This window comes from Chroicocephalus ridibundus, chromosome 5 (genome assembly GCF_963924245.1).
Source record: "Chroicocephalus ridibundus chromosome 5, bChrRid1.1, whole genome shotgun sequence".
In the NCBI taxonomy this organism is placed as follows: domain Eukaryota; kingdom Metazoa; phylum Chordata; class Aves; order Charadriiformes; family Laridae; genus Chroicocephalus; species Chroicocephalus ridibundus.
The window spans coordinates 55,183,431-55,196,482 of NC_086288.1; the positions used below are offsets into that span (position 1 = coordinate 55,183,431).

Consider the following 13,052-nt stretch of genomic DNA (forward strand, 5'->3'; position numbering starts at 1 on the left):
TGAATCGTATGGAACTAGGATCCCAACAGAAGCTGCACTACAAAATAAATCACAAAAGATAACTCTGAACAATCTTCACCTCTCCCTCCCTGCAGCAATATGTGCTATTTAAAGGAGCTGCATCCTCAGCACTACGTTTACCAGATGCAGCTAGTTCTTCTGTCTAAATCCTAAACAGTACCCAGAGCTCACTGTTTATGAGTAACTATACAGAATCAATCTCATGCATATCTACAGAGAATTAAAAGATTCTAGTCAAGTGAACCTGTAATCATGTTGTACCTGTAGAAATACTGCCGTATCTCTGTCATCAAGTTTCCAGAAACCACTTCCAATCCCACTGCTTTTGATACTGGAACAGCTGAAGCATTTGGGGCAAATAAGTAGTTATCTGAAATGGGTCCTTTCATGACATCTCCATTCACATGGTACTCAAGGAACTCCTGGGTCAACTGGACAGTCTGGTTAGACTCTCTGTGAATCCACAGAAGAAGAAAAATTATATTACTTACAAACACATTTTGTACATAATAGATGCAAAGCTGAAGTGCAACAGGAATTAGGCTGGGAACATAAGAAAAAAAATAAATCTGTTTCCTCAAAGTGGATAACTGATTTTATAAGATTTAGGAAATGAGGACGGCAGAGAATTAAAGTGCTTCCCATTAAGACATCTGTCAGTGTGTAAATAAATGGAGGTTTTGTGTCATTTTATACTTTCATAAAACAGAAACAACATCTGCATTAGCTCATTGTTTTGATGCAAGAGTTGCTACATGACCAAAACTTACCCATTGCCCAAAAATGAGGTACACTGCAACCTACTGATAAATAATCAGGTTCATTTAAATGATTTTGTAGCTAGGTAAATCAGCACGATGCAAGTTTCCATATTTAACACTGGTAAACAAGTACAATGGCAACAGGATAACAAAATTTACACTCATTCAGTACCTACTTTATTCCCTCCTTTCTCCCCTGAAGCTCACAGTTAGCTATTCATGACTCTGTATCAGTCTTTGGAAAGTCACATGAAGGCAATTTGAGAGGCTATCACCCTCAGCTACCTGCTCTGCTCCTCCTTTGGAGCCTTGATGTCAAAACAGAAAAAAATCACTTCATCCGGCATATAAATTTAAACTGCCAACCATTTAAGCTAGTGTTAATACAACGACCTACAAATTGTAATGACCGAAGAGCAACACATATCCAAGTCTTTTCTACTACTCCTGTTATAGGACATTTCCAGTGCAGGGGCAGGACCTAGAAGTTCCAACTGTTGCAGCTAAACTCTATGAGGCTTCACAGTTGAAGATCCCAATTTTTTTTGGCCTTTCCTCCCGTTCTGACCTGATGCCTTGCTCTTTCCCGTTAATCCAAAGCAAACTTGCTGAAACTCAAACATTCTGGGCTCACCTGAACGTTTGAGAAGGAAGTGAATATCCCATTTCTCCTACACACTGAATTACAGCTCTTGCTGCCTGCCAGAACAGGATGGAGAAAAATGGAATTTGCATTTAGGTTTTTATTCTTCTTCATTATATTGCTTACTATGTTCCTCATGGAATCTGGAAACAAGATCCAGAGGCACTTTGAGAAAGTACTTACTCCAAGGCTCTTAGTTAAGGCCCATCTGTACTTTAAAAGATGAATTTAACTATACTGTAAAACAAGTTCTTGGTCTAGGAGGCAGAAAGAGGTCTAGTAGTCACTAGGTCAATGTCAAAGGGGTCAAATCTTCTATCAGTACAGAGCGGATGATCTGAATCCTGAGCAGGCAAAAAGTGGCACAGCTCCACTGAAGCTGAAGGAATTGGGCCAATTTGGAGCAGCCAAGTAGACAATCTGCAAAGCCAAATCTCACACTGATCTTGATTGTTCTTCCATTTTATCTGCCTGATTAAATGGAGTTTCCTTAGTTAAATGTTTGCTGTCATAAAGCTTTGTAGTTTTTTGCCACAGAAAGAGTGATTCAGGACTTGCAAAACGCTACTGATGAGTAAGAGAAAGCTGTTGCTTTATCACTTAAGAGTCATTGTGTAGCTATAGTTTATGTGCTTACTTATTTATTTTTACTACAAACACATTCATAACCCTCTTTAGTTCTAAAGTACAATGAGATTCTGCTATCTACTAGTTAATACTGTGATATGTCATCTTAGATAGATTGCATGGTTAAACAGGACAACAACATTACATAAATAGCACGGAATCACACCTGTGCTAGTGGTATGTTTCCTGTGAAAAGGTGGGTGTGTGAACTGGAGATAAAGAATTGTAAAGAATGTAAAGAACTTTTTTTTTGTTAAGTCTCGGAATTAAGGTAGATGATACTGTCCTTGGACTTATTTTTACACAGGGTTTTACAGAATCCAAGACATTATTAAAAACAAGCAGGCAATCTCACCTCTCTGTAATGCTGTGCATTAGATTTGTGTTTTGGTCAAACAAGACCTGGTAGCAGTTGTTAACCACAGGAAGCAACTGTCGATTTTGTTGATTTGCACGAGTTACATCTTTTCGCTTGTACTTGACCGATCTTCCAATAAATGCAGACTGCTTACCAATCAAGGGTTTAACATTGTATTTTCTGTAGCTCAGACCACTTATTTCAACTAGGATATACAGATCATAGGTAGAATGGGACTCCGCTGAGCTTTGAACCTGTACGTTAACATACACAACAATGCTCCGTTACAGGAAATTAATTAGCAAGGCAACTATCTTCATGTGTTATAAGCACTAAATCACAAAAATTAACTACTACTTTAAAAGTAAGTTTCTAAACATGCCATTCTTATAATTCTCAGTTATAATGAAGATCCAAGCTGCCTTTAATTGGGAGTTTAATGTGAATATGGAATCGTAGATCTTGATTTAAGATTGCATTGCAAAATGTCTATATGAGCAGAAATAATCACAAATTAAACTAATCAGCCATGACAGAAAAGAGATGGAAACATAAAGGATGTGACTACTGCAAGTATGAGAAAACTCATGGCAAGAGGAGGAGGTACCCAGATATGCCCCTCACCTTAAGGTGGAGAGGGAGGTAGAAGCACGTGGCATACTTTTGAACAGTAAACAGAACACCCGTATTACTTAATATCAAAATAACTTAAACAACAGTTTTTAATCACCTTTCAATTACATGTATCCTGTCCATTAATGTTATTTAATTTAGTACTACTTTCAGTTTTGGGCAAGAAAATGGGACTAGATAAATACTGTACAGATTATATGGACAAAGAGGTTAGTTATGACTAACCAGAAATTGAAACAAGTTGTCTGTACCTTCCCATTGTGGACTGGCATATGTCCAGTTACTCACGTCGCAGACCTCCCAACCTTAGTGGTATCAACAGGGCCTGCTCCCGTTCTCTCCCTTCACTGTACAACTCACGAATGCAGTGCAGAAGGCGGCAGAGCACTTGCCAACCCTCAATTCCTCTCAGACACATACATCAGGGTTCTGAGCTAAAGACTTCTTTCTCTCAAAAGGAAGGAGTGTGTGATATGAATGCACTTTTGAACAGTACATACTGGAAGAAAAAGGCCCCAAACCACCTTCTCATTACTGGTAAAGAGACTTCACTTAGCCTCAAGTGACTATCCACATGCACATATGGGTAATTTCTAGCAGAAGAGAGTACAGACCAACTCTAGAACAGAGAACTTTGTCTTTTTAAAATAACAACAGCTTGACTTCAGGGCACGCTAAATCTTGAAATAAAGGCTTTAAATACATGTCAGTCTCCTCCTTGTATCTTACAAGGCTAAAGTAATTCACACAGCGGGACTTTTGGGAGGTAAGTGGTTGACAAATAACCATGATCATGTACTAACCCAAGAGACTGATGGTTTCCAGATAAAGGCAGTATGGTCTTACACCACCATTACGTATATATACAGGAACAGGAGACAGCCGTTGTGTATCACTACCTGACTACAATGTGCCTAGATGCATAGCGGTAGTCATAAGCCACAGATAATAGAAACTCTTGTCCAGCTGGCACAACTTGCTGAGCTACCTGGCATCTCAGGGACAGAGAGGAGCATCTGGAATTGTGTCACACCTCTTCAGGCCTTACTTGCAGGAGGGATTCCTACAGGTTTATCAAGCCATTGATGATGACCCACTCTCTACAGCAGATGCTCCTGAGAAAGGCTAGTGATAGCTTTCATTTGAGGCCACTTTCTTCCCTCCCAGGGAACACCTGGCCTTGTCTTGGAACTTGTCTGTGACAGAATGAACTGTCATGTCAGCTGACTGCCACCAGTTTCTTTTGAGCTCGTAACTAAGACCTACATTTCTGAAATCTCTTCTCCTCCCCGAGGCAATCTGTCAATTGTACAAACAGGACTGTGAATTGTGGGTCAGGGCTTCAACCATAAAGGCTTTATTGGAAACGGTTTTTTATAGAAAGAAAAGCAAGATAACAAGTGCCAGGTCACACACAGCAGGCATGCAAAGGACAAACCAAACACACTAGAAGAGCAGGAAGCCCTTTTGGACATTAAAAAAAAATTCCTAGTTGAGAGAACAGACAAGTGAAAAAAAAAATCACTTGGAGGACTTGGAGAATCTCAGTTTGAACTAATACTTGTTTTCACTGTAATACTATGTATTACCACACTTTGACAAGAGGTAGGATCAAGTCATCAAAAACTGACACGTGAAAGAACAGAAGAACAGCAGCAGAAAGACACAAAGTCGGAGTACCTGTGCCGGTACAGAATGTCCCAGTTCATCATATACGCTCATTTCCAAGTGGCTGACAGAAACTGCGACAAAGGTAGTGATGTTCCATGCCAGTGGATTATAGACAACAACATATTGGTCAACATCTGGAGCACCTTTGTGAATGCAAACAAAGCTATCAGTCACTAAAATGATTTCTTTTTAAAATGTGGTATTAAAAAGTACTTGAAAGATACAACCATCTTACAAAATTCTAACATGAAGGCCCACAGTAAAACTTCATGACTGAAAAAAGGGAACACTTTATAGTACTTCATAATAACCTCTTCTGCTTTATTCTTCTATTCTTTACTCAATAAAAAGAGACTATGTGTTCAGAAAATGACACCTGAGTTGAATGTAAATGCATTTAGTGAAAATAAGCAGCTTACCACAACTTATTGTCAGGCAGTATTAACTTTATCAGAGTTATACAGAAGATCAAATGAGAAGTCTAATCTGAAAACAAGCCTGTAAAAAACCAAATCAGCTTGTTGCGCAGCTGTCCTGGTTTGAGGTAAAACAGAAAACAGAACCAGGGCACTGCTTACTTTGACAGTTTAAAAAGTTTCCAAAGTGAAGATAGAAGGGAATGTACAGTCTTTAGAATAGACTCCTTGAAAATTATTTTACATTTTTTACACAAGTCGGCAGTACACTATAACAAGATCTGTTTTACCTGTGACTCTGCTTTTTACCACGTGAAATCTTACGTTGCACAGTAAGGTTAGTTCAGTAATTACCCCGATCAGCACCTCTTTCTCCCCTCTGTTTTACAACTGAGGTCTGAATCTGGGAGCCAGATCTAATGCACTGGGGTAGAGTTCTGCCTAACATCAGTTTATGCCTCAGGTCTAGCAGGTCTCATAAGGCAAACAGGATTTTCCAGACGTGGTTTGTGAAACTTAGGTGGTACATAGCATGTTGATTATTTTGAAGGAAAACACGATAGCTTTCATAAGCTAGCCTAAAATTGGAAAAGCTGTGTTAAAAAGTACCTGGTATTCCTGAGTCATTAATGTAAATGGAAGAATAGACCTCTCCGTTCTTCTTTGCATTGTTCATGTCCATAACTATGGAAGCCATTAACTTCTTTACGTTGAACATTCCATACATCAAGTTATTCGTGTACATGTCCTTCACCTTGGGAGACTCTGTGCCTGTTATACCATCGTGGTGCTGGACCTTACATTTAAGAGTAGTTTGAAAGGTCTCAATGCAACAGGATGACGACTTCAGGTTTGCATTTGCATTAACATGTTCACTAACCTTCAGACATATTACTTAAAATAGTAAGGTATTTCAGCGATATTCACAGATTCACATTTTGCCTATTACAAATTGCTATATATAGAATGAAATGGTCAAAGACAAGAGGCACACAGATTTCCCTCTATACATATTCCTATTTTAATATTTAGAAATTACTGAAGTTATATACTTAGAGGAAAAAAAAATACAAGTTACGAAAAACAAGAATGCAGCAAAACTACTGTAACGATACAGGTTTTTAATTTCCTACTAAGATCTGATCAATAACTTAGCTGACAAAATATTTATTACCAGCAAAAGCACTGAGGCCTCTAAATGGTTAACAGTATGAGGCTGATCATTTAGCTGAACTTTGAAGAAACAAATCTGTCCTTCCTCTTCTAACTTGCAGAAGTAGAGATTATCAGAAGTTTTCAGTTAGTTCAGTTTTTGTTTGTTTGCTTGATGTTTAAAAAACATTTTGTAAATAATAAAACTAACATTAAGAAAAGGAATTTTATGGGCAAAGTTTAAAACCACATACTCTTTCACCGGCTGAAGAAAACATTTGCCAGTAACCATGTCTTGAATGCATGGCTAAGGGGCTGAAGGCATGTTTCAAGACAGTTTTTTGAAAAATTGCTCTATTTTTTACTTATGACTTGCTAAGGGGTAAAGTTATTTCTAAAACCATAAAAGCAACCTCGAGACACTCCAGCTGAAATGCTCCAAAGCTTTGCCTTTGGGTAATAAACATTTTCATTCAAATTAAAAAATAAATCAATATTTACCTCTGAAACTGCCCATCTAAGGCTCTGAAGTTGCCTTAAGGCTCTACATTTGCAAATAGAACTTGCTGGGTGTTTCCGGACGTACTGTGTGAAAAAGGACTCTCCAGCATAAAGCAGTGAACTTGCTCTCCTTGCGATTCCTTTTAATGTGCTCCGAGAAGTATAAAACCCAGTCCATGCTTGAAATGGCTCTGTTAAGAGTTGAACAAATCCAATACATGTCAAAATACCATTTCAGTTATCACTTATTTGTTATCTATTAGACTACTACTGTATAGCTTGCATGGAACCTGCTGTGGGTTTACACATCAGCCATCAAATGGAATAGTCATAGGCCCTACAAAGAAGCACAGCCATAAACGTGCAATTTGGAAAACTACAGTTTTTTCTACAGGCCTAGTAACAAGAGTGTTAATACAAAGCCGTTATCAATTAAATTGTGTTTGCAGAAATTTCTTCTTTGTGGATCTGCACAAAACAACTTTAGAAGTTTTACTGAAGGATATTTTATTACTCATTAATAAAGTGGATTATAATCCTTGCTTAGTGCTTGATACAAGCTCTCTGTATTCCCCTCTTCTACTCAAAGGGATTTTTCTTAAATTTCATTTCCTCAAAATGGAGTAGAGACAGTGATGTGGTAACCTGACTCCAAAGTACTGCAGCACTTCAAGCTACATCAAAAGATGCCATCAAGTGGCCAGTAGAAAGTATTTCAACAGTTAATTTGTGCTAATATGTTCCAGTATCCCTTACAGTAAACTAAGAAAACTAGTATTTGTTTTTAAAACCTCCAAATCCCTTAGTGAGTTTTGTCTGTTTGTTTGTTTTGAGGGGAATTTTTTTCTAAATATACCACTGTTAAACAGTTTTTCCAGAGAGAAATGTCAGAAAGTGCTTTATAAAGTGCATATATTCAACTGTAACAAGCTGCTATCAGCCTAGGATCAAAGGCAACAATTAGAAATCTGGATCTTTTGCTCAAAAACTCCAGGACAAAATCTTTTTCACCTGAAAAATGCTAGAAGTTCAAATAGAGTGAATTCAATTTCAGTTTTCAAGGTTACAAGCAGAAGAGTCACATATGCATGCTAGCACGGTACAATGAATGCAGAGTAGAAAAAGGAAATACTTATCTAGGACTTAAAACTTGAGTTTCCAAGGCATATGTCAGAAGTGACACTGAGCCCAATAAGTGACTCATAATAAAATGGCATAGAAAGAATGAGAGAGGATTAATCATCAAGAAGCAAAACAGTATGTGGGAGAAAGTGCACTCAAACCTATACCACAATTGCAAGGCACAGTTAAGTCGTTTGGGGAAGAAATTGCATCTATGTGTGGGCACCCACCTGGAACATTGAAGGTGCCGCTATTACGCAAGCTAATGGCAACTGACTACTGCCTGTAAATTATGCCACAAGATACAGGTAAGAGCCCAGATGTAAAAGGATATTAGCACTCAAAAACTGGCAGTGCATTTATCAGCAAGTTGTTAGATTTGACATGATCCCTAGAGGGAGGTGAGTAAGGGATCAGTCCATGCAATGATTCATAGGAAGCAATAGTTATTTTTATTCATTTAAAAGTTAACAGACATGTTACAGACTATTGGATGTATAAGCTAAATTTGGGTTGTAATAGTCTGAGACATACATCCCCAGTGCCAAAAAATGCGATGAAGTAGTGGTAGCTACAATTATATAAAAAGGTATTTTAATGATACCAGTGACATTTTAATGATAATCCAGGCAATGAAACAAATTAACGAGTTTAGAAACTGAGAAGTTAGCTGTGTCTTCTCTCTGCATACTTCGATATGAGGCCTAAACCAGTAAATTTACTGGGGAAAAGGATTAAAGAGATGTTGGGTATGGCATGCCTTCTTTCATATCTTCCCAGTACTTTTCAGCACTGCTTGATACACTAAGGTAGTACAGCAAGTAAGGAGCAAGCAAGCAAGCAACAAGCAGCTGCAATGAATTTGTGTCACAGCATACTATGACATTTCAGAAATACAGATGGTATTTTTACTTTTTGAGACTTCAGTTACAACACAATTTTCTTTTCCCCAGAACTTAAAACTGTTTTCTTTAATGAAAAAGATGAATCGTTCTCCTAGAGCCACGAGAGGCTTTAGGGGTTCATCTACATTAGTGTTTTGTTTGGACCACGAACGTGCTTTTGAAGTGAATCTACCAGCCATCCTTACCTAGTATTTGCAGTATATAAAAGATTGGATTTGGAGCTGTAGTTCCAACCCCCCTGCCATGGGCAGGGACACCTCCCACTAGATCAGGTTGCTCAGAGCCCCATCCAGCCTGGCCTTGAACACTTCCAGGGATGGGGCTTCCACCACCTCCCTGGGCAACCTGTTCCAGTGTCTCACCCTCATGGTGAAGAACTTCTTCCTAACGTCCAGTCTGAATCGACCCATCTCTAGTTTTAATCCATTCCCTCTAGTCCTACCATTACCTGACATCCTAAAAGTCCCTCACCAGCTTCCTTGTAGGCCCCCTTAAGATACTGGTAGGCCACTATAAGGTCTCCTCGGAGCCTTCTTTTCTCCAGACTGAACAACCCCAACTCTCTCAGTCTGTCCTCATAGGAGAGGTGCTCCAGCCCTCTGATCATCCTCGTGGCCCTTCTCTGGACGCATTCCAGCACGTCCATATCTCTCTTGTAGTAGGGGCTCCAGAATTGGATGCAGTACTCCAGGTGGGGTCTCACGAGAGTGGAGTAGAGGGGGAGAAACACCTTCCTCGACCTGCTGGCCACGCTTCTCCTGATGCAGCCCAGGATATGATTTGGCTTTCTGGGCTGCTAGCGCACACTGACGGCTCATGTTGAGCCTCTCGTCTACCAGCACCCTCAAGTCCTTTTCTTCAGGGCTGCTCTCAGGCCAGTTACTGCCCAGCCTATATCAGTGCTTGGGATTGCCCCGACCCAAATGGGGAGGACCCTGCACTTGGTCGTGTTGAACTTCATGAGGTTGGCATGGGCCCCCCTCTCCAGCCTGTCAAGGTCCCTCTGGATGGCATCCCTTCCCTCCAGCGTGTCAGCCGCCCCACACAGCTTGGTGTCGTTGGTAAACTTGCTGAGGGTGCACTCTATGCCACTGTCCATGTCGCTGACAAAGATGTTAAACAAGACCGGTCCCAGTACTGATCCTTGAGGGACTCCACTTGTCACTGTTCTCCACTTGCACATGGACCCATTGACAGGCACTCTTTGGGTGCGGCCGTCAAGCCAGTTCTTTATCCACTGAATTGTCAGTTCATCAAACCCACATTTTATCAGCTTGGAGACCAGAATGTCATGCGGGACAGTGTCCAAGGCTTTGCTCAGATCCAGGTAAGTGACGTCAGTTGCTCTCCCCTTGTCTATTGATGTTGTGACCTTCTCATAGAAGGCGACCAGGTTTGTCAGGCACGATTTGCCCTTGGTGAAGCTGTGTTGATTGTACCAAATCACCTCTTCGTTATTCTTCTGCCTCAGCAGTGCCTCCAGCAGGATCTGCTCCATAATCTTACCAGGCATGGAGGTGAGACTGACTGGCCTATAGTTCCCTGGTTCCTCCTTCTTTCCCTTTTTGAAAATAGGAATTATGTTTCCCCTTTTCTAGTCAGTGGGGACTTCACCAGACTGTCATGACTTTTGGAATACAATAGAGAGCGGTTTAGCAACCTCATCCGCCAGTTTCTTCAGTACCCATGGGTGTATCCCATCAGGTCCCATGGACTGTTCACTTTCAGGTTCATCAGATGGTCACGAACCTGATCATCACCATCTAGCGTGGACATCAAATCCTCAGCACCAACTGTTTTACTTTGACCACTCCTATTCCACTGTACTAACAAAGAGGTACCCTAAGAGCTTTCAGATTGCCTTGGTCTTTTGGTTACCTGCCTTGCTTCTCCTTCAGACATTCTACTCCATGTTGCGTTTCCCATCTCTGCTCTAATCTATGCATAATTCAGTTCTTTTAAACAGTAGGGTCATGGCTCTATTTGGCCATGCATCCATCTCTTTCTACATATCTTTCAGTTTATCAGCTTCCTTTCAGTTCCCTGGATCCTGGAGCACAGTGTCCTTACTACAGATCATTTTTGGGGAAAAGGAAGAGAGGCATAACACACACATCTAATACTGCAGAATACCTAGGAGACTACAGGTTATTTGTGCATGCTAACGTGTGTGAGGCAGACAAAAGAATGAATTCCAAGTTAAATGTCCAAAATGAAACAAATAGTCAAAATCTGTATTTAAAGCAGAATGAGTCCTAGGATCTCAGCTTTGGAGAGTTCAGACAGGACCCCTCCAATGTCACAAGAGACTTCTTGTATTAGTTGTGCCACTACACCTCTGCAAAGCACCTTTGCTACCACTGCTGCCTGCTAACCAGTTTGCAGTCTTTTTTCCTTCATCCATCCACTGAACTCAGCCAGGTAGCCTAGGCCTACAGGTTTATCTCATTGCTCACTGTTTTCACTGTAACAGAACCTAAATTAGTGCAGTATCTATACATTTCCTCAGGTCATTAAAAAAACATGGATGACATTACACACATTAATATCCCTTGGGCTTAGCCTTCCTTTGCACTCTATTGTTACTCTAAGACTGCAAAACAAAAAACTCAAGTTAGATTTCTTGACAAGTTTGCCTATTTCTACACTCTTTCTTCCACCCATTTCTTCCACCGGTCACAAAGAAATATTCTAACCACTGCCCTACCATCTTTCTTATAACACTAAGTTGGGATCAACTTGTCTATTTGATGACACCTGGTAGTGTAAATAAACGTTATAAGGAGATGGTGGTTTTCCTCTTTATTTCTCATTTTCTCAATTTCTCTTTATTAAAATTTTAAATACATACATTTGAGGCAGACATTATGCAGTTGTGAACTTAATTACCTGTTGAATATGGAAGAAAGTCTTGAGAGTCCCGAATTTCCCATGTAAGATTTCTGTTATAAATTGCTTGGAAGTAATCACCAACAGTGGCATACTGGACAGTCACTCCAAACTCATCAGAATGCTTGTTAATATAATCCAACAACAGGTCCATATTGGAGTACTGAACGGATGCATTAAAGAACTGTTTGTCACAGCCCTGAAATTCCAAAAACAGAAAGCCAAATGACTTTGGGTCATGTAATTTAGAAGGATCTTTTTTAACAGTAGTCCATGTCAAAGTGGTATTTCTTTTGATCTTGACTGCCCATATAAAAGCTATTTGTTACAAATGTCAAGAATGGGTAGGGTTACTTGCACAGATCAGCTGATAACCAGCATTACAGATAGGGAGAAGTGTGTTGACACTCCATATTGTGCAAGAGCATGAAATTTCGCTGTAGCAATTGGAAAATGCATGCATACATGCCTGGAAAGACAACCTTTTCACACTGCATTTCTCCCACTTAGCAGAAAATAAGGAAGTTCTTATTTTTATATAATAAGAAATTTATATAATAAGAACTTCCTTATTTTCTCCTGTTAAGAATGCTTACAGCTTTCGGAAGTGCTGAGGACGTGATGTGAAACAAAACAATCTGGACAGAGATCTCTGTACTACAAATGTCTCACAATGTGTTGCTGATCCCCCATCATGACAGTAGACTGTAGTACTTCTGATGCTCATCCAAATAGTTAAGAGAGGTGATACGCTGTGTATTAAATAATCTTTTTTTTTGAGCATGCTTGCACAACTTCTGCCTTCTGTTGGAGGCATCTCAATACAGACTATCTGCACGTACAAACAGTTAAAAAAAGGTGTAAGTAAGCACACCTTTGTTCAACTACAGTAGCTGAACAGGAAAATGAAAATCAATGAGCCATGGCACCACGTATATTCTTATAGTATCGGTATAGGCATTGATCTGAAGCACAATAACATGCTAAGATACCTCCTCCACATAAAAAGGCCTAATAGAAGCCTTCCAACACTGACACCAGCTTAAACACATCCTCATCTTCATGTCTCTGTGCCTGAGACAGAAAACATTGCCCAACTTAATCCTGATCTCATTTTCAAAATAAAGATGCTCTCAGCAATTTGTCTTCAAAGCTTAGCAGATGCTTGAAGAAATAGCCAAGGAGGCTCTATTTTCTTTGCAATCCCATCTTCTACTTTACCCGATGAGTTCAAAGAGTTTAACCTGATGAGCTGAACCCGTTCAACTCATGAATGAGCTGAACCTGATGATTACTCTCCCTTCTCTTTCCCAGATATGAGTGCCACCCCCATTCCCCTCCCATTTCCTAGGT

At 39.9% G+C, this 13,052-nt stretch overlaps 1 protein-coding gene across 7 annotated transcripts in view; it reads right to left on the reverse strand.

The window, feature by feature from the left end:
• The window catches only part of MAN2B2 (mannosidase alpha class 2B member 2), a 45,139-nt gene that overhangs the window by 13,987 nt on the left and 18,100 nt on the right, over window positions 1-13,052 (reverse strand). For all 7 annotated transcript variants that reach the window (XM_063335531.1, XM_063335530.1, XM_063335529.1 and 4 more), the window contains 6 exons: window positions 11,700-11,898; window positions 6,784-6,974; window positions 5,740-5,926; window positions 4,724-4,857; window positions 2,408-2,664; window positions 283-474 (listed from right to left, as the gene is read on the reverse strand). In XM_063335531.1, the coding sequence (XP_063191601.1) occupies window positions 283-474; window positions 2,408-2,664; window positions 4,724-4,857; window positions 5,740-5,926; window positions 6,784-6,974; window positions 11,700-11,898 (1,160 nt within the window). The remainder of the gene's footprint in view (window positions 1-282; window positions 475-2,407; window positions 2,665-4,723; window positions 4,858-5,739; window positions 5,927-6,783; window positions 6,975-11,699; window positions 11,899-13,052) is intronic.